General features: G+C 38.3%; 2 protein-coding genes across 2 annotated transcripts in view; one reads left to right on the forward strand and one right to left on the reverse strand.

Moving 5' to 3' along the window:
* LOC124775462 (ATP-binding cassette sub-family C member 5-like) overlaps window positions 1-26,713 on the forward strand; it is a 375,967-nt gene that overhangs the window by 33,849 nt on the left and 315,405 nt on the right. The window contains exons 4-6 of the mRNA XM_047250294.1: window positions 18,370-18,480; window positions 18,566-18,717; window positions 21,708-21,801. Of these exons, the coding sequence (XP_047106250.1) occupies window positions 18,370-18,480; window positions 18,566-18,717; window positions 21,708-21,801 (357 nt within the window). The remainder of the gene's footprint in view (window positions 1-18,369; window positions 18,481-18,565; window positions 18,718-21,707; window positions 21,802-26,713) is intronic.
* On the reverse strand, window positions 19,506-25,153 carry LOC124777065. The gene is made up of 2 exons (XM_047252338.1): window positions 25,116-25,153; window positions 19,506-20,933 (listed from the first exon to the last, which is right to left on the reverse strand). Exon 2 carries the CDS (start codon window positions 20,570-20,572, stop codon window positions 20,153-20,155), a length of 420 nt encoding a protein of 139 aa, XP_047108294.1. The 5' UTR covers window positions 20,573-20,933; window positions 25,116-25,153; the 3' UTR covers window positions 19,506-20,152.

Below are 26,713 nucleotides of genomic sequence, written 5' to 3' on the forward strand. Positions count from 1 at the left end.
TGTCACATGCAGCTTCAGTTTCCATTATGGTGGATTTGAGTTTCTTGTCTACTGTGACAAATACATCACCTCCATTCCCCCATTTGCCTAACCCTTCCATATACACTTAAATATTCCCAAAAAGTCTCACTGCTATCAATTTCTGGTTTCAACCAACTTTCTGCAGCTAGTATTATGTGGCTTCACTGGTTTACATGAGGACTTCAAACTCTGGCATTTTGTTGTGAAAGCTTCAGCAATTTACCACTATGGTTTTAATACTCCCACCTGTGGGAAGCATTTCTTTTGACCTTACACTGATACTTCTGAGTTTCTTACTGCTGTCATTATCTGGATTGGATAGAGTGTTGCCTAATGTAAAACTATCCTTATGTGAATCCCCCACACAATCAGCTACCTGATTAGCAGCCTCTGATGTGTAGTGCACACCCGACCTATTGAGGTGGACCCTACAATTCTCAACCCTATGATGCAAGTTCAGGAAATCACTGCCTAGCTTGTCACAGACCCTTCGAGGTCTCTGTTTCTGTGCTTCCACCAACTCAGAACTAAAGGGCCACAATCGGTTCTGGCAACAATTTTGCAAATTGTTAGCTTTGTTGAAACTCTATGCAGAAGGCTGGTCTTTTCAAACTTCTCTGCCAATCACTGGAATGAACTAAGAATGACATCGGATCCCAGACAACAGGCATCATTTGTTCCAATGTTCACCACAATCTGCAGTTGGTTGTACCCTGTTCCATCAGTGGCTGCTGGAATAGCCTCTTCAGTATGTTGAATGGGGCTTCCAGCCATACACACTGAGTGCAGCTGGAGTCCTTTCCTGTTTCTTACTGCCATTTCCCTATTCTTCATACATTTGAACTGTCAACAATTAATAGACCCCTATACTTCCGTGTTTGCCTTCTCCTGATACTGGACAAAACAGTTTTCCCCAAAACAGGTGAAGTGAATTACAATGGCTCAGTTTCAGTTTCAGTGAAAGGCAGGGTGATCAGTACAACACCCTGAGTCCTCCCCAGCCACCGTCCATGCTATACAGGACACCTAGATCTATCATTGATACACCCCTCACAGTCAAGTGGATGGGCAATGACAGAACCTGTACTTTCTGCAGAGGAGACAGGATCCACAAGAGATGACAGTGCTTGAGGTACCTCTGGTACAGTTACATGACTTGCAGGAGCTCTTCCAACACACCAATTTGCAGCAGCTGCCAATCGTTTGACAGTAGACAGGGCAGTTTACAGCTGCTTACAAGTGTCAACCAACTCATCTCATATTTGAGAACAGCATTCACAGTGGGGTTGCATTTTAGCTGGCACATTGTATATCGAAGCAGTGACAAATAACTTTAAATTAAATGTGCTGATTATCTTCCAATCTGTTGAGCTAAGAGATTGCTAATTCCCTGTAAGATCTGAAGCAGATACATAAAATGAGATTTCTATTAAGACAACACAAAAACCTGTGATAAAAATTACTAGTTCTCTAAAACATTTTGATGTTAATTATAGTTGTTAGCAAACTTGAAATCCTAGTTAATTTACAGTAAATGTGCATAGTATACAGGGCTTCTCCTCTTTAATGGAAAATACATGTAATACAATGTGTTAGTTAGAAGATCTACTACAATAACTAAATCACAAATGCTGATTTGTTGCAAATTGCTTGTGAATTATGCAAAGGACTATGGCAGCTTCTGAAAATTCTCAAAAATGCATGTTTATTTGCATTGATATGCAATGAAATTCAGTGAAGATGTATACTTTGGTTGAACTGTAAACCACAGATGCTGATTTGTTACAAATTAAATCACATACCCAAAATAATTATGTCACTAACTTATTAGAACATAATTTTGTAAGCATCTGAAAATTTTGAAACTAACCTATTTCTCACATAATTGTACAGTGAAATTTTTGTATTTCTTCTCTATCCCTATGTGGGCATTGATGTTGTGTTTTTTTGGAATTTTTTGTAGAACATCATCTAGTTGGTTCCAAAAGGGTTCCACCTTTACTTTGGCCTTTTTATTGTCTTCATTTATGGAGGCACAAGCATTCAGAGTGGTGTATTTCCTGTTAGCAGATTTGAAAATGAGTGTAGAGGCTGTTCCAGACTGTGATTCAAAGTTCATAATGGAATTCAAAATATTTTTGCCTGTTATGAAGCAAGTTCCAAGGTGTGATGAGCTTTTCATATTTTTTTCCCCCTATGTATATTCTAAAACTTCCAGAGTCAAAATTGTTTTCATCCAAGAATCTGGTTTCTTGTAGTGCTGTTATTAGAATTTTGTGGTTTTTGACAGTGTCTTCAAAATGTTTCAGTATTACAGTTTTTAGATGAAAATTTATATTGAAAGTAGCTACATAACTTGGATTTTTTGTGCTTTATCTTGCTTGATGTTCCAAGATGCTCGTCTCTGTGTAATGGTGCAGAATCCCCAGAATCCAGTTATGTGTTCATGCACTTTGGTGCAGTGGATTGTCTTCCCAGGGTAATTTGTTTCACCTCACACTCTTCTGTGATTGATAATATTATTTATGGGGTGACTGTTGTTGTTATAGCCAGTAGTTCACAACCACAGTTGTTAGCCATGGAGGTTTCCTTAGCTGCCCTTAACATGGGGAACAGACACTGACCAAAAGCCAGCCAATTGAGGGACAGAAAAACAGCTACCTTTGGATTTTGATTCCTGTGTAAATACAAGGATTGTATTTTATTTCCCACCCACCCTGCATATCTGCAGATCCATTACCTGTCTGCCACCTGGGTTTTTGCCTGTAGGGGAACAAAAGCCACCAGTAGCTTAATTATCATGAGATAGAAATATTTTTTATGAAAATACATTTGTATTTTAACATACTTGTTTATTTGGTTTTTGAATTTGCCAGTAAAAAGCTCATGGTGACCATGCATCCTCACTACTATGTCACAAGTCAGTAAGCTATGTGTCATGTGCTGTGGATCTTACATGTTGCACATTTCCAGTGGTGTCTTGTTGATGTATAAAGGTATCTGAAAGCTCTAGAATCAGTAACTGGTAGTGTGCAATGTCATGGGTCTCGGTTTGGATGAAATGAGGTATGGAAAAAAACAGTTTCCCATGAGGTCCAGAAGAAAGACAGGCTGATATGTGTACATGAGAACACGTGGCACTGCAGCTCTTACAAATGCCAGAAACTGTCTCTTGTGGAGAGCAAGTAACTATTTCAGTTGAGTTTAATAATCCTTAACTACACTTTTAAATGCATGTGACTCTTGGTAGCACATGACAAAGTTGAGACCTTTGGTGGATACATTTTCATTGATGTATTGATTTCCTGTGGGGCCCACTTGGAGCCAAGTGTTCACGAAGTGTGGTGGATGAGCTGACTAGTGTGACATCACGTTTGTTGTAGGGCCTGAATTTCCCCTGGGCCCCTGCTTCCCACAAAAGTGAGTTTACTTCATGCTGCCCAAATTGTGTTAATGTTATTTTACAAAGTCTTATCAATTTTGCTGTCTGAAGTGCCCAGTGTTTGACTGGGAGCCACTGTAAATTTGTCATGAAATGATGTGGCATTTCACTTAGTTCATGTGCACTGTCCACTGATACATACAGCTGAAAAGCCCATGTGAAATAATCACATATACATTTTATCTAATAGATCCTCTGCCAAAATACTAAAATTAAGATGTTTATTTATTTTAAATGGTTTTGACAGCCCATTTGTTGTGTGGGTCTACATGCTGCAGCCTAAACAGTCTGTGCATAAATGCAACCCTGCTGGTAAAGCAACAGTTTATGCAATTGGAGTTGTACCACTATTCCATATTTTCCTTGTACATATTTCTGTAAATAGGTTTGAATCTGTTCAGTTTTATCAGTTTATCTTCATTGCAGTTTTAACTGACACTTAGTCTAAATAACTAAAACAAGAAATTGTTCAGTTGTTGTTATTGCTGATTTAATATCTGTTATACTGTGGGTATTTTCATATGATTGCCATTGTTTTAATTTTTACTTTTGAGATCAGAACATTATAGTTTGAGAACAGATATGATTCAGTTTATGAATAGGAAATTTCACCCTGTCTTCTGTATTAACTTCTTAAAAGACGATCAGGAAAAATAAGTATGTGTCCTTCTGTCATCAATTTTTCATCCTTTGGGCTAAAACAATTCTTTCCTTCTTCTAAAAACATCATCTAGGTATATGCTAAATATAATAGGTGATTGCTGCATCCCTGTTGGACATATTGATTGCTGATAATTTTTTACATTTGATTTTGGCAGGTCAATCATTATTTTTCTGTTATTGTAATCTAGTCTAATACAGTTTATAATGTGTGTTTGATATGCATGTTCTTGAGGAATGTGCCATAGACGTTTTCTTTTTCCTGGATCAAAGGGCTTTTCAAAATCTATAACTGCCATATTAGTAGCTAGACGAATTCCCTGCACTCTCCCATTAGTTGTTTTAGAGCAGAAACAATATAATAACAGTGCCCCCTTTCCTAAAACCATAATACTAGTTTTGTTTCACAGATAATGTTCATACTGTTGTTTAACATTCTGAAGTACAATTTATATCTGGGAGTTAGTAAATGGCTGCTTAATTTCTGTTGCCATTTTTTAAAGATAGATCTAACTTTGGCTGTTTTCATTCATCTGGGAATCTTCTTTGATACCACCATACATCAAAGAAATTGGTATATATATATCAATGAAAATAGTAATGTTTGAAAATAAAATATGGACAGGTAAAAACTCTACTCATCAAGTGGCAGGAGAAACATGTATAACAGAAATGAAAATGCATGAATGTTTGAAGTTAGTTGCTCATTCTATTGGCAGCTGAGTTGAGGGGAGGGAAGAAGCATGAAGGAAAAGGACTGGTGAGGTTTAAGAACTGGGGAGAGTTATGGAAAAGTTGTGAGAAGGAAAGACTGATTTTTGATGTCTGCACTGGATGAGACTTTAAAATCTGACAGCTTAAAGATAGAAATAGATAATAAGCAAATAGAGATTACTGAAAATAGAACGTGCAAGAGTCAGTAAGAGCAGAAAGCTAAGTGCATTATACATGGAAGACTGGGGGGGGAGGGGGGGGGGGGGGGAAATTGGTTGGAAAATAACAGACATAGAAAAATAAGTGGATCAAAGGAAAGGAATAGTTATTGAAAAATGCTGAGACCACAGAAATTAATGTGAGTTTAGGCCAGTTGGGTGGAGAGAACCAATCATGTGTTGTAGTGACAGTTCCCACCTGCAGAGTTCTGATAAACTGGTGTAAGGAAAGAGATTCCAGATGCCTCGTGTATTGAAACAGGCACTGTCATGTTGTAGAGCATGCTCTCTGACAGGATTTATATGTTGCCAGTTAATTTTTCAATTGTGGCATAAAACACAGCTCACATATACATGAAAAACATTTCAGTCCACAATCAGTATTGTTTTGTAATAACTTACCAAAGAAGAATACACTAATTCGATCCACAATGTGACTCACCATGTCCAAGAGTCACTCATTTTGATGACAACAACTTTCCACATTACTTTTTAATCACTACACAATTCTATTGACATGTTCATTAATTTGGGTTACTGAAATCACTGAAAAGTTACTAAATGCTAAAGTTCTTGAGTTTTGTGAATGTCAGTGCATGTGTTTTCTCATACAGAATGTGCATGACTATGCGTACGAACACCGAGATTGCACCCGAGAGAGGTCTTACTTATGAGCTTTCTATCTGTGATCTGCCAACTTTGGGTGTCTAACTATTTATAGATGAGCATTTTCTAACCTGTATTATGCTTGAAAAATAGGCTAGGATGGATTTTACTGTTTTGGATGAAATACAAAAACTAATGTGATTTTGGCATACGGTATACAAAATGTTGCTGGTCAGAAATTTAGAGAAATGAATGGTCGTTGTTATTCTTATGCATTGTGAAACACCTTGTTTACATGTATAACTGCCATATCACAAATTAGCGTAAATTACATGAAATTATTAATTACTAAATTTATTAATTTATACTGCCTGTCTAATGCACCAAAAAATAAAGGCAAAAAAGGAGATAGACAAATTGCAGAATCTATGATGAAATATGCACTGGAAAATGGAGATGTTTATGGATGGAATTCTAATTTTCTCTCCAATTAATTAGTTTCTAATAAATTAAAGTGCTTCCCAGAAAATTTGGAATGCATAGCTTTCTGTTGGTGTGTGTCATTATATGGAATTATGCTTATTAGCCCACAAAGCTCTTACATGTATTGAACTACAGCACTGACTTTTAATTAACTGTAAGTTTTAATTAGCATGGTCTGCAAACAAACTCCTAGAATCAGCCCAACCAAAAGGGCAATCCAAACAATAGATTTATGTGGGAGAAAGTTATTAGCAGGATTCAAAATATAACACATGGGTTAGAACTACCACACTATGCTACATTCCTGCCAACACCCACCTCCACCTCTGCTCTAAGACCCTGACTTCACTCGTCCTGCACCCACACCCTCTTCCTTGCCATCTCTGTCTTCCTTTGTTCCCACCCCCCACGCCCAAATCCATTATCTTATGGAATCAGACACTATGCACAACTGCCCCTGCCTGTGGCTGAAACAAGCTCACATTTATTGTATTCCCATCTGCTTCACCTGATTCTCCTAGATCCTGTGTAACACATTCCTTGACGTCAATCTCCTCCTCTCTGATTGTCACATTCAGTTCACTGTCCACATCATATCAAGCCTACTGCTACCTCTTCATCCCAGTTGTCAGACACTCTTCCAGCCTCTCCCTCCTAATCTTCGCATCCTTTCTTAATATGCACTATCCCACATTTCAACTAAGTTACTGTGCCATCACCAAGTAGTCAGCTGGGATAGTTTACTCATTCAGGTTGTAATGTGTATATATACTTTGCACCTCTGAAAAAGGATTCAACCTAAAGTTAGCAACATTCTCAATGTTATTTGTGCACTTTTTGATCCCTCAGTGTCTCTGCATTTCTTTGTGTTGTTACCCTTAAAGCTTCAATTATTTACTTTTCATCAGAGGTTTCCATGACCATGTTTATAAAGTAAGTCAAGTATTGATTCAACAGAAGCAAGCAATAAGAATACTTTATATATAAATAACTATAAATATTGCTGAACACTTTCAATCATTTCTCAGTGCATTTATGCCTTAATGGTGCATTGATGACAGTAAAAATATGTTTCAGTTGAACTGTAATCTACTAAATCATAATGCAAGTCACAAAAATAATTTGCATATAGACTTTGTCAATTTGTCAAGGATTCAGAATGGAGTTATGTGCTCTGGTATAAAGGCATTCAACACTCTCCCATCTAACATAAACAAAAAACTGAGAATCTCAACAAATAAAAAAAATTAAAAACATTCCCCATTAGCTTCTCTTTCACCGAATTCTATGAATATCTGGGTTTGTGGATTCAAAAGTTAAGTTTGCTACATGACAAATAACAGTATTGAATAGAATGACAACCTATTACTAATGCAATAACTTTTAACTTATTAACCAAGTAGTTTCAGTAAGAAGACCATGGTAAACTGTTTTCTAAAAGTAGTGCAAGAAGTTTGATTTAACTCTGTTTTTCTAAGCTCCTGATTTTTGTGACTAATTTTGAGTAAAATCATTTTGGATATTAGGCTACATCATTATAAAACACCAAAGCAACTAAATTGCGCATGCTTTGACTGACTTTCTGTGGTCCTCTTCAGTGCAGTTAACTGCTGGATGCTAATGAATGTCTTCCCCTATTTACTGTTGATTTTGATTTTGATTATCTGGTGGCTACCAGTGTCACATATCTGAGACGTCATTGGACAATTTGAAAAGAGGTAACTATGGAGGGGTAGACTATTCCCTGTGCTACTTTGGTGGCTGATTGGAAGACAACTCTTTAAGGTGACTGGTAGGAAATAGTGTATCAGCAGGTGACTCCTGTTGGTGACTGGTAGGCAATACCAAATTGCCAGCTTGTTCCCAGAGGTAAAGTTCCCCTGAACTGAAGCATTAAGGCTGCATGACAGTTCTCTCATGGCTGCTGTTTATGCTGTTAAAGCCATGTCAAATGGTGGTGCTCACTACTGACACATGTAGTCCACTGGGGTGGAATCACTGTCAGTCAGGCCTTAGGTAAATTGTAGTTGTCCTCCCTGTTCATGCCAACCTCCCTGTTCATGCTATTAGATTATTTGATTATTTCAATAACTTCTCTTATATTTCTCTGTTGCTCACAAAATTTTTCCTTTATTGAACTATAATTCACTGCTGAACAAGCATGCAAATTTCTAAAAAATTGATAGAACAGACACATTCCTGGAGGTGTTTAGCTTCAGCTGGTAGTCATTCCAACTTAAATAAGCCAACAGCATTTTCATAACAGCTCATACACAAAAGCATCATTTCTCTGGTGACTTCCCCTTTGATAGTATATGTTTTGCCAACTACAGCTCTGGTATAAGTGCTATTAGGATGGCGCATTGGGCAAGTCTTACAGTTAATGTGGTCACAATGGTAGGAGATGTAGTTTGGGGAAATGGGTGCAGAAAGATATTGAATAGAATGGAAAGGGGTGGGGATGATGAAAAGCTATTGTATGTGTAGTGAGAAAAATATCAGACAGATTGGATTTTAGGAAGTCATAGCCTTTTCAAAGTAGCTGACTAGTACATTCAAGACAAGGATAATGCTGAGTGACAAGATATGTACTCCTAAGCTGTTTTTTGGAAGGATTAGCTGTACCTCGGTTGGATGTGATGACCCAGGAATTGGCTCTTGAACTAGGCTGCTGGGGTAATTACCTACACAGAGCGTACATACCTTGGGACAGATGTGAAATCTGGGAAAAATGTGAGAATTTTTCATCCAGGAAAAACCCTGAAATTTTTTAGACTTCTAGGAATTTTCACTGTTTTTATTTTCCATTGAATTTTTGTAAATTTGATGATAAGAACTGATACTCTAGCAAAGAATTTTACTTTAGGCCATTAGTGCAGAATAATACTGCATCAATAAAACATAAACAAGAGAATAACACCTAAATAAAACTTGTGTTGCAAAGAAAATGTTAACTTACAACAACAAAACACAGTGCACACAGAAGCATCTGTTGACAGCAAAATGTGTGAAACAGTTTAGACTATGCAACACATCCTAACAACAAACTGCTTTTGATGAGCATGATGTCACAACTGTTTACATTTCTAACAGGTCCCAGGAAGATATTGTGAATGGTGATTTGAGATGTGTTACTTTCAAAGTAAATTTCCTTTTATGCAAGATGAATTATGTTACATGTGAGAATGTGTGATGAATTTTTTGAATTACGGAGCATTTGACTCTCAATCAAAACTTAACACTTTGAGGACTAGACACTTAGAAAAATTTTGGTCTCAAAAGATGAGCTGTTTATGCCATTATTTAAAATTTTACTGGCACATTTGTGTTTGATATATCTTAAAGGATAACATATGCTAAAAATGCCAAGCTTCAAGGTTAGTTTTTCGTATTTATTTTATTTCTTTCATAGATTAAGCACTGGCACCACACTTTCAAGGCAGCTCTTTGATGCCATGACTCTCTATGGATGGAGGCCCTTCCCCTTGTGCTACTCAGCAATCATGCGATCTATAAAGAAGACCTCAAAGGCACAATAGCTGAGTTCGTATATGGCTAGAACATTGTTCTCACTGGTGAACTTGTGAGCCCTTCCACTTCTCTCCCTCAGTCCGACTTACCTTCCATCATGGACCATGTCAGACACCACTTCATCAACCTCCATATCCCTATGCCCACCAGTCACTCCTGCCCTAAGATTCACGTCCTGAAATCTCTGGACAATTGCGAGTACGTCATGCTCCAAGATGACACTGTCTGTGTTCCCCTCCAACCTCTATATACTGGCCCGTACCAAGTTCTCCGGTGCTCAGCCAACACCTATGACATCCAGATGAAAGATTCAGCTGTTACAGTCTCTCTCCATAGACTTAAGCCTGCTCATGTCAAGCCTTCTTCTACTCTCCTTCAGGTGACGACCACGCCACTCAGTATCATCGCTCATGACGCTCTGACCACTCCCACCATGTCGGACTTACACACTCAGTTGAGTGTCTTCCAGCTCCAGTTGTCAAGCTCTCCTCCGACCTCGCCCTCTGCTCTGTTCTCACACACTCCCTCGAGTGACCACATGCTCCCCACATCGAGCTTACCTACAATCATGCCCTTGCCACCGGGCCCTTCGCTGGTCCCTTCTATCTCTCCACCGTTGCCTGCCTCACCCTGTCAAGGTTTCTCACACCCCCCCCATCTTGAGTGTGCCCTCGCTTGAGGTGTTTGTGCCTGCCCTCCCCCGGACATAATCCATGACATCTCAATAATACTGCGCCATTATTGTTGTGTGTTTCTCTTCATCCAGCGCTCACGACACAACCTCCACCATTCCCTGCCACCTGGTGAAATGTGTTTCCCTCCTGCCCGACGTCGACCTGGACATGCTTTGTGTGTTTGCCATGCCCACCAGAGACATCGGCCTCATCGCTCCGTTCCAGCCGCAAACCGCTGGCCTACCTGTCGCCACATGACCAGCAGGCCCAGTAGGATGCCTGGCTAATCGTGGTCCGGCTCCCGCGGACCAATCCTGCCAACGTCATAGTCACCCCCCCCCCCCACCCCCCACCCCCGGCCTCTCAAGAGTACTCCGTACTGCTTCGGTGGGGGAGGGGTCGGGGAGGGGGGAGGGGGGGGGGGGAGCTATGTGGCACTGATGAAATCGACTCCAACATCGATGCATCCATCTTTGAACTAAGCTACGCATTATCTTTGTTCTGTTCCGCCATGTCAGTTCTTTGTGAGCCTTGCTTACGTAAAGTGGTGAATAAATGAACTACTGCTTAATGGGGGTTGTTTGGTGTAACTAACTCGAACATCTCCCTCAAGCTGAACAGCTCTGTGCACAATTACACAACAAGAAATGGCAATAACATTCATGTCTCATATGCCAAAACATCAGCCTGCCAGAAGAGTGTCTTTCATAGAAGCATACAATTGTGTAACCACATTCCTAACAACATCAAGTTGGAAAAGCAAGACAGCTTGTTAAAAAAAAAGAGCTGAAGTCATTTCTGATGGACCACAGTTTCTACTCTGTAAACGAATACCTCTCAGAATGAAACAGTATTTTATAATGTTAAATTAATAGACACACACACACACACACACACACACACACACACACACACACTCACTCAGATATATATATATGTCTGCTTGTGTCTGTATATGTGTGGATGGATATGTGTGTGTGTGCGAGTGTATACCCATCCCTTTTTCCCCCTAAGGTAAGTCTTTCCGCTCCCGGGATTGGAATGTCTCCTTACCCTCTCCTTAAAACCCACATCCTTTTGTCTTTCCCTCTCCTTCCCTCTTTCCTGATGAGGCAACAGTTTGTTGCAAAAGCTTGAATTTTGTGTGTATGTTTGTGTTTGTTTGTGTGTCTGTCGACCTGCCAGCACTTTCATTTGGTAAGTCACATCATCTTTGTTTTTTATATATATATATATATATATATATATATATATATATATATATATATATATATATATATATATATACACACACACAAACTCCTGGAAACTGAAATAAGAACACCGTGAATTCATTGTCCCAGGAAGGGGAAACTTTATTGACACATTCCTGGGGTCAGATACATCACATGATCACACTGACAGAACCACAGGCACATAGACACAGGCAACAGAGCATGCACAATGTCGGCACTAGTACAGTGTATATCCACCTTTTGCAGCAATGCAGGCTGCTATTCTCCCATGGAGACGATCGTAGAGATGCTGGATGTAGTCCTGTGGAATGGCTTGCCATGCCATTTCCACCTGGCGCCTCAGTTGGACCAGCGTTCGTGCTGGACGTGCAGACCGCGTGAGACGACGCTTCATCCAGTCCCAAACATGCTCAATGGGGGACAGATCCGGAGATCTTGCTGGCCAGGGTAGTTGACTTACACCTTCTAGAGCACGTTGGGTGGCACGGGATACATGCGGACGTGCATTGTCCTGTTGGAACAGCAAGTTCCCTTGCCGGTCTAGGAATGGTAGAACAATGGGTTCGATGACGGTTTGGATGTACCGTGCACTATTCAGTGTCCCCTCGACGATCACCAGTGGTGTACGGCCAGTGTAGGAGATCGCTCCCCACACCATGATGCCGGGTGTTGGCCCTGTGTGCCTCGGTCGTATGCAGTCCTGATTGTGGCGCTCACCTGCATGGCGCCAAACACGCATACGACCATCATTGGCACCAAGGCAGAAGCGACTCTCATCGCTGAAGACGACACGTCTCCATTCGTCCCTCCATTCACGCCTGTCGCGACACCACTGGAGGCGGGCTGCACGATGTTGGGGCGTGAGCGGAAGACGGCCTAACGGTGTGCGGGACCGTAGCCCAGCTTCATGGAGACGGTTGCGAATGGTCCTCGCCGATACCCCAGGAGCAACAGTGTCCCTAATTTGCTGGGAAGTGGCGGTGCGGTCCCCTACGGCACTGCGTAGGATCCTACGGTCTTGGCGTGCATCCGTGCGTCGCTGCGGTCCGGTCCCAGGTCGACGGGCATGTGCACCTTCCGGCAACCACTGGCGACAACATCGATGTACTGTGGAGATCTCACGCCCCACGTGTTGAGCAATTCAGCGGTACGTCCACCCGGCCTCCCGCATGCCCACTATATGCCGTCGCTCAAAGTCCGTCAACTGCACATACGGTTCACGTCCACGCTGTCGCGGCATGCTACCAGTGTTAAAGACTGTGATGGAGCTCCGTATGCCATGGAAAACTGGCTGACACTGACGACGGTGGTGCACAAATGCTGCGCAGCTAGCGCCATTCGACGGCCAACACCGCGGTTCCCGGTGTGTCCGCTGTGCCGTGCGTGTGATCATTGCTTGTACAGCCCTCTCGCAGTGTCCGGAGCAAGTATGGTGGGTCTGACACACCGGTGTCAATGTGTTCTTTTTTCCATTTCCAGGAGTGTATATACCTGTCCTCTATCTGTACTAGATGTCACAGGACCAAAACTAAACAAATAATGAGTCACACAGATTCCTTGGTGTTACAATTTGAAGGGATATGAAATACAATAATCACAAAGATGCATGTGTGTGAGTTACACTTGCATGTGTGTGTGTGTGTGTGTGTGTGTGTGTGTGTGTGTGTGTGTGTGTGTGTGTGTGTATGGTGCCTATTCTGATTAAGACCTGTTTGGCCGAAAGCTTTGTTTGAGAGCCTTTTTGTTGTGCCTATCTGCAACTCAGCATTTCCACTATAAGCTGAGTAACAACTATCCTTTTCATAATATTGTCAATATTCTATCCTGGATTTTCAATTGCTTAAAGATCACGTAGACTCAGTTATAGTTAAAATAAGTAGCAGACTTTGTTTCATTGGCAGAATATTGGGAAAATTCAGACAGAACTAATAGCAGGTGTCAAATGTGTGCAAAGAAGGGCAGAACAGACTGTCACTGCTTTCTGTTTCAATAGCACAACACCTTGGGACTCTGTATGCTATTCCAATCTCATCTTCACTCTCCCTAAGATATATAATATTAGTAATTTACACTTATTTAAACTGTTGCTTTGACATTGTTTACACTGTGTGTCGCCAGTATATAGAATTAAGGAAACCAATTCGATTAAAACCTAATGTACCGACACACAACCCAAACTTCAGCCACATGGTAGGAATAATTTTGCCATTGTAATTATGGAGTATTTAATGATTAAAGTTACAATATTTCCAAGCCATTGAGAGACAGCTATTTTTATGTTTTTAAGCCAGAAATTTTTTATATCCCTAATAAAAATATAACACAATGATTTTTCAGTCTGCATTAAGAATGTCATATTTTATTGGTGTTAGTTAACAGAACTGTAATTACTACCATATAAAAATGTAAAATTTTACCAATACAAAATTTAATTAATTGAATCTAGACCTTTTATTCAATAAAATTAATCACTCTGTTCCCCTGAAAATGATAGAATGATATTCCTTTAAGTCAGTAACATAACATATGCAAATTAACAAAATATATTGTTGAAATGATAAAACATTTAATTTATAGACTAAATAGAAACAAGTTCTTTCCTGTCATGTATGAAATTATTCATTTTTATTCTGTGTAAATTTCTATGTAATTTTGGAAGATGCATGTAAAAACTGTGATTGTATAAATCCAAAATTCAATATGTAACACTCACAGTAATTGTTTGAAACCATATGAACAGAGGCAATTTGTACGCTGTCATATGTCTGTCTTAGGTCAATCTTAGACTAAATTTTGTGTCAACAGCATGTAGTCAGACTTTGTAAGTTTACCACCGAACATCTAGTGTGCAAAATAAAATCTATTGTAAACATGAAGCACTGAAACTTATTCTAACTGTTACATAAATTCCATGTGATGATGCAGTAACATCAAAATGAACCTACAACAGCATCAAGAAGCAGCACCCTGGATTACACGAGATATGTGTATGTTGTTGTTGTGGTCTTCAGTCCTGAGACTGGTTTGATGCAGCTCTCCATGCTACTCTATCCTGTGCAAGCTTTTTCATCTCCCAGTACCTACTGCAACCTACATCCTTCTGAATCTGCTTAGTGTATTCATCTCTTGGTCTCCCTCTACGATTTTTACCCTCCACGCTGCCCTCCAATACTAAACTGGTGATCCCTTGATGCCTCAGAACATGTCCTACCAACCGATCCCTTCTTCTGGTCAAGTTGTGCCACAAACTTCTCTTCTCCCCAATCCTATTCAATACTTCCTCATTAGTTATGTGATCTACCCATCTAATCTTCAGCATTCTTCTGTAGCACCACATTTCGAAAGCTTCTATTCTCTTCTTGTCCAAACTATTTATCGTCCATGTTTCACTTCCATACGTGGCTACACTCCATACAAATACTTTCAGAAATGACTTCCTGACACTTAAATCAATACTGGATGTTAACAAATTTCTCTTCTTCAGAAACGCTTTCCTTGCCATTGCCAGCCTACATTTTATATCCTCTCTACTTCGACCATCATCAGTTATTTTGCTCCCCAAATAGCAAAACTCCTTTACTACTTTAAGTGCCTCATTTCCTAATCTAATTCCCTCAGCATCACCCGAATTAATTAGACTACATTCCATTATCCTTGTTTTGCTTTTGTTGATGTTCATCTTATATCCTTCTTTCAAGACACTGTCCATTCCATTCAACTGCTCTTCCAAGTCCTTTGCTGTCTCTGACAGAATTACAATGTCATCGGCGAACCTCAAAGTTTTTATTTCTTCTCCATGAATTTTAATACCTACTCCGAATTTTTCTTTTGTTTCCTTTACTGCTTGCTCAATATACACATTGAACAACATCGGGGAGAGGCTACAACCCTGTCTTACTCCCTTCCCAACCACTGCTTCCCTTTCATGTCCCTCGACTCTTATAACTGCCATCTGGTTTCTGTACAAATTGTAAATAGCCTTTTGCTCCCTGTATTTTACCCCTGCCACCTTTAGAATTTGAAAGAGAGTATTCCAGTCAACATTGTCAAAAGCTTTCTCTAAGTCTACAAATGCTAGAAACGTAGGTTTGCCTTTCCTTAATCTTTCTTCTAAGATAAGTCGTAAGGTCAGTATTGCCTCACGTGTTCCAGTGTTTCTACGGAATCCAAACTGATCTTCCCCGAGGTTGGCTTCTACTAGTTTTTCCATTCGTCTGTAAAGAATTCGTGTTAGTATTTTGCAGCTGTGACTTATTAAACTGATAGTTCGGTAATTTTCACATCTGTCAACACCTGCTTTCTTTGGGATTGGAATTATTATATTCTTCTTGAAGTCTGAGGGTATTTCGCCTGTTTCATACATCTTGCTCACCAGATGGTAGAGTTTTGTCAGGACTGGCTCTCCCACGGCCGTCAGTAGTTCCAATGGAATATTGTCTACTCCGGGGGCCTTGTTTCGACTCAGGTTTTCAGTGCTCTGTCAAACTCTTCACGCAGTATCATATCTCCCATTTCATCTTCATCTACATCCTCTTCCATTTCCATAATATTGTCCTCAAGTACATCGCCCTTGTATAGACCCTCTATATACTCCTTCCACCTTTCTGCTTTCCCTTCTTTGCTTAGAACTGGGTTTCCATCTGAGCTCTTGATATTCATACAAGTCGTTCTCTTATCTCCAAAGGTCTCTTTAATTTTCCTGTAGGCGGTATCTATCTTACCCCTAGTGAGATAGGCCTCTACATCCTTACATTTGTCCTCTAGCCATCCCTGCTTAGCCATTTTGCACTTCCTGTCGATCTCATTTTTGAGACGTTTGTATTCCTTTTTGCCTGTTTCACTTACTGCATTTTTATATTTTCTCCTTTCATCAATTAAATTCAATATTTCTTCTGTTACCCAAGGATTTCTACTAGCCCTCGTCTTTTTACCTACTTGATCCTCTGCTGCCTTCACTACTTCATCCCTCAAAGCTACCCATTCTTCTTCTACTGTATTTATTTCCCCCATTCCTGTCAATTGCTCCCTTATGCTCTCCCTGAATCTCTGTACAACCTCTGGTTCTTTTAGTTTATCCAGGTCCCATCTCCTTAAATTTCCACCTTTTTGCAGTTTCTTCAGTTTTAATCTACAGGTCATAACCAATAGATTGTGGTCAGAGTCCACATCTGCCCCTGGAAATGTCTTACAATTTAAAACCTGGTTCCTAAATCTCTGTCTTACCATTATATAATCTATCTGATACCTTTTAGTATCTCCAGGGTTCTTCCATGTATACAACCTTCTTTCATGATTCTTAAACCAAGTGTTAGTTATGATTATGTTGTGCTCTGTGCAAAATTCTACCAGGCGGCTTCCTCTTTCATTTCTGTCCCCCAATCCATATTCACCTACTATGTTTCCTTCTCTCCCTTTTCCTACACTCGAATTCCAGTCACCCATGACTATTACATTTTCGTCTCCCTTCACAATCTTAATGTGTATATTTGGAGGAAAATATGTGTATTAAGACGTGATACACTGAAAATTGTTTTTCTTGTGTTAAACAATGATACACATCCCAAACTTTGCCAAAAACATTTTTGCCATGTTTTATTGCAGGATGAATCACATTAGAATGTTACATTAATGTTGAAAAACCTGAATTTACAGTCTCTTGAACATAGAAGACAATTATACTGTGAAAACTTACTTACATAGTTTCAAGATTGTGTGTTAAATGAAGGAGCTACAGATATTCTTCAGCTCCCTACACTTCACTCCCAAAGGGTTTGTGAAGAAAAGAATAAACTAATTACAGCATTCACAGATGCATTTAAACAATCATTCTTCCTGCATTGCATACACATTGGGAATGATAAGAAATGCTAACATGTGGTACCATGCAAAGTACCTTCTGCCATACACAGTGGTTTGCAGTACATGTTTGTAGATGAATATGTAGTGGTCAACTTTCTTCTTGCTGTCTACTGTCAAATATACTCATATTTTCTTTTTTGAAGTGTTATTTACACATTCTTGATATACTGTCAGTTGCATCAGTAAGCAACACAACCAGAAAAAATTATTTGCTTTAGACTTCTTAAAAAAAAGTCTGAATGAAAAAAGATGTATAAAATTACAAATCACATAAAATATGGAATGTAAAATGATAATAGCTATCACTATCTTTTTAATTTTCTCTCTTCTTAATCTCTGAAAGAAGCACTGGGATTTATCAAAAATACATGCTTTACTTCTTTGCCTGGGACTCTTCATGTCAAAAGCGTTAAAAAATTGTTTTCCCTCTAATTCTGTACATCAAAATGTCAAGCATGCCCTCATAATTCAGAAATCATGTCTTACCATATATATGAAGGAATTTCTTAAGTACATAGAAATCCCCATGAATTATTTTACTTGTACCAACACTACTGATTGTTATATGAGCTCATGTATGTTCAGGCAAAGCATGTAATATTTCTCCCTCTAGCATGAAGCAATTACAGAATGTTAATTCTACCCTATGTGCCATGTACATGTTTTATGCAAGCCTTTGTGTTTAAATGCATCTAAAACATACTTTCGCTTTTACCTTTAGTTTGAAGAATGTCATATCTTATAAATTCTTTACTTAAGATTATTAGCTGTGTAGGCAGCTTGTCATCCCCATCATTTGTGTTTTGTTTCCCTGATTACCTAAAAATAAAATAAACAGTAGAAACATAATTAACAATGTTCCAAAGAGAGAGAGAGAGAGAGAGAGAGGTGAAAAAATATTTCACAATACAGATTTTTGATTTTAGGTCTTGGGAGCATTGTTTCTGGCATTTATTCCCTTGAAGACATCCCTTCATCATTTCTGGACAGGGATATCATACATAAAGAGTGCTGAAATATCACTTTCAAGACTGAAGGTAAGGTTCATCTTGATTATAGTTTCAAAATATTTGTCAGTTTTAATTACACTCATAAAATTTTTTATGCATTTTACTTTTGTAGGAAACTCAACTATTGCCAACAATAATACAAAATGTTAACAGAGGCATAGATCAGCAGGTTGCTGTTTCTGTTAATAAAATATCCTGTGAATGGCTGCCAGTGTCTGATACTTCTCACCAGAAGAATGAAAATGGAAACATTACTGCAAATTGGTACTAGAATAAGTTGAAATTTTGTCATTTATGTTGTCTGTTCCCAACTTTATACCATCTGAGGGTTTGTAGTTTCACCACTGACAGTCTAACATTTTCAGCATTAATATTTATTTTGCCCCTTACATTTTTTTCTATTGCATCTAATTATTTGAAATTATACACATGAAGTCCTTCAAAGACGGAACACTGTTCAATTCTAGATACTTATTCAGGGTACTTCGTTAAGAATTTGAATAGGCTTCTGTGAGTAGTTATTCACAAATCACATTATTGTCAATGATAAGCTGAGGAAACTTGGCAATAAAGAACAAATACAAAAGAAATCATTATTTCATGTTAGCAGATGGCTACCGTTCACTCAGAACATGTTTCATACATGAAAACAGTCAATGTTGAGGAATTCTGGTTATTAGTGAATTTAATTCCCACAAACTAATTTCCATAAAATTAGTTTATAATAATATAAATTGAAGTTAATTTTCAAGCAAAAAGACTAATCTGTGTTTGGTAATAAACATAGTCTTCACAAGTTTGAATAAAAAATACAGAATTAAAAAGTTAAAAACTGTGAAAAAACAGATTCCTTGAATTTCCTGCAGAACATTTATTTCTGTTACTTCCCATAACATCACTTGTCACACACTAACTGTTTAGCATAACGAAAATATTCTGTATTAAAATGTTATAGATAGTGGGATCTGAATGAACTGCAATAGAATTTTGAGATATGCTATTGAATTTTATTAACAAAATTGCATATCTTATGGATAAAATGCACAGTTATTTCTCAACAAAGTAAATGGAGGTGTTAGCTGTAAGAAACATGTTTAGTGACACAGCTACGTGTAACAACATTCCCATTATAAGCCAAGTACTCTGTTAACCAACTGTTTCTGTGGAATAAGACTGAAAAAAAAATCAAGATCTGCAGACTGCTTAAGAGATGTACACATTCAACTATACAAATTTTTGTGTGTTTGTTTGTTTACACTATATATAGTGGGTGAGTCAAAAGTCCTTGGACACCTTCATAACCTGGAAGATTAAAGGGAAAATTGAAATGTGATGATGGGAACATAGGTTTGATGTGAGGCCACAACTTTTGGAGTGAATGTCATTCAAAGTTGGGGAATTACCTTCATACCGACTGTTACAACACATGTTCTAGGTATTGTCCATCTCGCGCAATGCACAACTGTAGTCACCGCAACCACTCTGACTGCACATGGAGGAGAGTGTCTCCAGCAATTTGGTCACAGGCATGTTGTATCCGTTCATCCAGGTGTCTCAAATCACGGATGCTCTCAGCACACACTATCTGTTTAAGATGTCCCCATAGATAAAAATCAAGGGGCGTTAAGTCAGGGGATCTGGGTGACCACTCTACCGGACCACGGCAACCAATCCACTTCCCTGGCAGTTGTTCCTCCAATCATTCATGGACACTGATGCCGTAGTTTGGAGGGGTGCCATCATGCTGAAAATAAGATGGGAAAATGCTGTCAGTGTTCAGTGTGGAAGGGAACCCAAGGTCCTGCAGCAGCATCAGATACTGTGGTGCAATTAAGGTGTTGTAAATGAAAAATGGCCCAATGATGCGGGTGTCCCATATGCCACACCACACCATCACCTTTGCCAGACTATGTTCTCGAATTGGGGCAACCCAGTTCGGATTTGCGTCTCTCCAGTATCGACAATTATATTGATTAATCTCCCCGTTCAAAGTGAAATACACCTCATCACTGAACAGTATGCCCTTGGCAAACAAAGGATCCAGTTCGTTTTGTTCAGTAGCCCACAGGTAGAACTCCAACCGGTGATCAGGGCCATCCTCATTAAGTTGATGTTGCATCTGCAGCTTTTAAGGATGCCACTTGTTGGTGTGCAATATCTGGACAACGGAGGACTGGCTTATTCCACACGTTAGCGCCACACGACGGGTACTTTGTTTAGGACTTTTCACAAACAAGGCAACAACCACAGTTGCAGTTCCCACATTGGTGGAAGTCCTTGGTCGCCCACTACGTGCCTTATTGTGGACAGAGCCCGCCTCCCAGAATTTGGTGATCACGTGAGTCACCGTGCTGTGCGATACCGGTTCTCTGTCTGTGTGCCATCTGTTGTAGTCAGCTGCTATTGTTCGATAGCTGTGTTCCCCAGATATAAGGATGATTTTGATCTTCTGTTCATGTGTCAGACCCATTTTAGATCACCTGGAAGAAAGAGAGACATGAGTCAGTATCAAGGTAACTTGGAACATTAGTAACTTCTAAACTATACAAGATAGACAAAAACAAATTACACCACTCAATTTCAGAGCTCAAGCAAGTGTTATTTGATGTGTCATACACCCTCCTTCCCATTTAAAAAAAATGACTTGTATCCAAAATGGCGGATTTCAAGATAGCGACCATGAATGACATTCACTCCAAAAGTTGTGGCCTCACATCAAACCTATGTTCCCATCATCACATTTCAATTTTCCCTTTAATCTTCCAACTTATGAAGGTGTCCAAGGACTTTTGACTCCCCCTGTAATGTTCTGTGGATATTTAATCATTTTTATGTCTAAAGTTCCTTTATAAGAATGGAAAATGACCATTGTAAGCCATAATAACAATAATGTATAAATGTGCTATTAGGCTGCAATTTTCAGAGTACTATCAGGACAGAAAAAGTGCTAACTCTGTGTTATTAAATGAGGGGGAAAAAGATTGAGAAACATTATTTGTCTATGATTTTGTTTTTGAAAGGTACGACATTAAATGAATAACCATGTGTGAAGTAAAAATGTAGTTGTCAATTTCCCCCCCCCCCCCCCCCCCCCCCCCCCTCCATGGTGTTACAAGATTTATTCTTTAAACACTACACAACATGATAATCATTCAGTTATAAACATTTTACAGTTCAGTGATATTAAAAATCATTTCAGTTGTGGATGCCACTAATTTAAAATAAAATCAGATGTACTTTTTTTAATATTTTAGGTGTTGTGGAGTACTTCGTAGTAGACATGAAGATTTAAATATGACAAGAGCAAATTCATTAATTTTGGAAAACATCAGTCTTATTGCTGAAAAGGTAATTACAAATAATGTCCCTTTGAACTAATGCACCACTTTGTTGACTTTTTCATGAACAAAAATCTTTTTTATGTAGAGTAAATGTTTTGCACCTACTGTGTTCTTTTTGAAGCTAAACGTATAGTAAAATGTTGGCCTTAAAATTAAATATATTCAGAGAGATTTTACAAGCTCACCATATGAGAGTGTGTATAGATAATAGACTGAGAAAAGTAATCAGCGTTTTAAAGGGATGTCATAGTGATTACAAAAAGTTATGAATTTAAACATCAATATAATTCTAAACAGGAACTTGTAAAATTTATAATTATGAAGCAGAAACCAGAAACAGGGTAATGAAATAAAATAATAAAGTAGTTCCTATTGAGCTTAAGAAGAAACTCGTAGATTAGATTAGATTAGATTAATACTAGTTCCATGGATCATGAATACGATATTTCGTAATGATGTGGAACGAGTCAAATTTTCCAATACATGACATAATTAAGTTAATTTAACAACATACTTAAGTTAATATAACAACTTTTTTATTTTTTTGTGGTTTTTTTATTTTATTTTTTTTATATTTTTTTTCTTAATTTATATCTAAAAATTCCTCTATGAGTAGAAGGAGTTGTCATTCAGAAATTCTTTTAATTTCTTCTTAAATACTTGTTGGTTATCTGTCAGACTTTTGATACTATTTGGTAAGTGACCAAAGACTTTAGTGCCAGTATAATTCACCCCTTTCTGTGCCAAAGTTAGATTTAATCTTGAATAGTGAAGATCATCCTTTCTCCTAGTACTGTAGTTATGCACACTGCTATTATTTTTGAATTGGGTTTGGTTGTTAATAACAAATTTCATAAGAGAGTATATATACTGAGAAGCTACTGTTAATATCCGTAGATCCTTAAATAAATGTCTGCAGGATGATCTTGGGTGGACTCCAGCTATTATTCTGATTACATGCTTTTGTGCAATAAATACTTTATTCCTCAGTGATGAATTACCCCAAAATATGATGCCATATGAAAGCAATGAGTAAAAATAGGCATAGTAAGCTAATTTACTAAGATGTTTATCACCAAAATTTGCAATGACCCTTATTGCATAAGTAGCTGAACTCAAACGTTTCAGCAGATCATCAATGTGTTTCTTCCAATTTAATCGCTCATCAATGGACACACCTAAAAATTTGGAATATTCTTCCTTAGCTATATGCTTCTGATTAAGGTCTATATTTATTAATGGCATCATACCATTCACTGTACGGAACTGTATGTACTGTGTCTTATCAAAATTCAGTGAGAGTCCATTTACAAGGAACCACTTAGTGATTTTCTGAAAGACAGTATTGATAATTTCATCAGTTAATTCTTGTTCGTCAAGTGTGATTACTATACTATACTTATCATCAGCAAAGAGAACTAACTTTGCATCTTCATGAATATAGAATGGCAAGTCATTAATATATATTAAGAACAACAAAGGACGCAAGACTGACCCTTGTGGAACCCCATTCTTGATAGTTCCCCAGTTTGAGGAATGTGCTGATCTTTGCATATTATGAGAACTACTTATTTCAACTTTCTGCACTCTTCCAGTTAGGTACGAATTAAACCATTTGTGCACTGTCCCACTCATGCCACAATACTTGAGCTTGTCTAGCAGAATTTCATGATTTACACAATCAAAAGCCTTTGAGAGATCACAAAAAATCCCAATGGGTGGTGTTTGGTTATTCAGATCATTCAAAATTTGATTGGTGAAAGCATATATGGCATTTTCTGTTGAAAAACCTTTCTGGAAACCAAACTGACATTTTGTTAGTACTTCATTTTTACAGATATGTGAAGCTACTCTTGAATACATTACTTTATCAAAATTTTGGATAAAGCTATTAGAAGGGAGGTTGGACGGTAATTGTTGACATCAGATCTATCCTCCTTTTTATGCAAAGGTTTAACAATAGCATATTTCAGTCTATCAGGGAAAATGCCCTGTTCCAGAGAGCTATTACACAGGTGGCTGAGAATCTTACTTCTCTGTTGAGAACAAGCTTTTAGTATTTTGCTGGAAATACCCTCAATTCCATGTGAGTTTTTGCTTTTAAGCAAGTTTATTATTTTCTTAATTTCAGAGGGAGAAGTGGGTGAGATTTCAGTTGTATCAAATTGCGTAGGTATTGCCTCTTCCATTAACAGCCTAGCATCTTCTAATGAACACCTGGATCCTACTATATCCACAACATTTAGAAAATGATTATTAAAAATATTTTCACACTCTGACTTTTGTTCATAAAGTTTTCATCCAATTTGATGGTAATGCTGTCTTCCTGTGCTCTTGGTTGACCTGTTTCTCTTTTAATAATATTCCAAATTGTTTTAATTTTATTATCAGAGTTGCTGATTTCAGACATGATACACATACTTCTGGATTTTTTAATAACTTTTCTTAATATAACACAGTAGTTTTTATAATGTTTGATAGTTTCTGGGTCACTACTCTTTCTTTCTGTCAGATACATTTCCCTTTTCCGGTTACAAGATATTTTTATACCCTTAGTAAGCCATGGTTTGTTACAAGGTTTCTTACGAGTATATTTAACTATTTTCTTGGGGAAGCAGTTTTCAAATGCATTTACAAAAATGTCATGAAATAAATTATATTTTAAATTGGTATCAGGTTCACGGTACACCTCATCCCAGTCTAACTGCTGTAGGCTTTCCCTGAAATTTGCAATTGTTAAATCGTTGACTGAACGTACTACTTTGGAGGACTGTTTAGTATTGCTGAATGGAGCTATGTCATATATATTGTAACTAGCTGTGCACCATGATCAGAAAGACCATTCTCAACAGGCTGAGCATTTATCTGGTTAAACTTATCTTGGTCTATAAAGAAGTTATCTATCAGTGAGCTGCTATCCTTTACCACCCGAGTAGGAAAATCAATAACGGGTGTCAAATTGAAAGAACCGAGTAATACTTCAAGGTCATTTTTCCTATTACCCTCTTTCAGAGAATCTACGTTGAAGTCCCCACAAATAATAATTTGCTTCCCCCTGTCTGACAGATAGCACAAGGAGTCCAAATTTTTCAGAAATAGATGAAAATTTCCTGATGGGGACCTATATACAGTTACAATTATGAATGTGCCTTTATTTAATTTAAGCTCACAGGCACATGCTTCTGTATGTTTCTCTACACAAAACTTTTTTGTTTCTATACTTTTTGCACAATGATAACTTTTGACATATATGGCAACTCCTCCTTTCTCCATATTTTCTCTCATTACATGTGCAGAGAGCTTATATCCACTTACATTTACCTTATCCATATCAGTAACAATCTGATGCTCAGAGAATCACAAGTTGCCCCCCCCCCCCCCCTCCCCCCAATACTTGATTAAGATAATTCTATTCTCCAAGGACTTTCAAATCAGAGCTCATGTTGGCTGGAACTGGTGACAAATGCTTGTGTTTGGTACATCCAATACATATGCTATTTCAGTCATATCACTGCAGACTACTAACAGTTACCATCATAACGTACCGACAAGCATATCCTGTGTTTGCTCTATTGTCTTCTCAGTTCTTGTACTCACTTTTATTTATCTTCAACTCCTACACTACTGTCTGAACAGTACAGCAGAAATACCCATTTTCAACAATTTAAAATACTCTGGACAGCTAAATACACTCCAACATTCTCTAAATTGTTTTATGTATCAGGAACCCCACTGCGAAAAAATCTTCTGCCAAATATCAGAGAAATAAAGCCAAGAAACAGCAAATGGTCCACCTTCTATTACAACTGATTTCATTTTTATACGCTTGCCTGCAGTTCATTCTGATGAAACCCCCTTCCACCAACTAATTCTGCCTCCCCATTTGCTCTATTTAAATTCTCTTCTTTCATAACAGCCATTTTCACTGTCCTTTCTATCATCACCTCTTCATTATCACTTCTGCTTCAAATAAGACAAAACACAGCTTTGAATATACTAGACTAACCAATATATCATTCTCACAGCCCTTTATTATTATTGTTATTCTAATATTAGCAGTAGTAGTGTTAGTTATTATTAGCACCTTTATTAATGTGAATTATTATTACTAGAAAGTTTTGATGTAGTTTGTCGTGTTTTGTTCCTAGTTATATGTAAGAGATGGTCTCAAGGTTCTAATCAAGTTAGGTTAAATAAGCAATAAGTAAAATAAATAATAGCAGCCTTCCTTATGTATGAACATGTGATTGCCATAAATGTCTGGTTTCGTGCATCCTTTTACACAGAATGACAAAGTACTTTCTTTCCTACATATTTCATGTCAAAGATTCTGCCCCCCCCCCCCCCCCCTCTCTCTCTCTCTCTCTCTCTGTCTGTTTCTGTTCTACTCCTCTAACTCCCCCCTCATTCCTTCACCGCTCATCTCCACCCCTCTCTCTCTCTCCGGCACATGGTCTCTCTCTCTCTCTATCTATCTATCTGTCTCTCCCCTCCCCTCTTTATTCCCCCCCCTCTTTCTCTCCCCCCTCTTTCCTTCCCCCCTTCCCCCTCCACTCTCACTCTCTCTCTCTCTCTCTCTCTCTCTCTCTCTCTCTCTCTCTGGCACATGGTGAGAGAGAAAGAGAGAGAGACAGAGAAAGAGAGAAAGAGAGAGAGCAATTGTGTTTTCCTTTGGTTTTAGCATTACTTAAAGTGTGAAGCTAAAATGATGGAAATAGAATATTCATTGATGAAAGTCAATTTGTGCTACAGGGAATGATACTATAAACCATGAGAGGAAAAAAGTAAGTATTATGGATAGAAGAGTTAAAAATTATTCATTTTTGTACTCCTTATTGGAGTACTGTAATACTCATTAGATAGTGTAGTTGCTTCATAATTTAATTTCACCTTAGCTTACCTGTTAATAACAGTGAAAA

The sequence above is a fragment of the Schistocerca piceifrons genome, chromosome 2 (genome assembly GCF_021461385.2).
Source record: "Schistocerca piceifrons isolate TAMUIC-IGC-003096 chromosome 2, iqSchPice1.1, whole genome shotgun sequence".
Lineage (NCBI taxonomy): Eukaryota > Metazoa > Arthropoda > Insecta > Orthoptera > Acrididae > Schistocerca > Schistocerca piceifrons.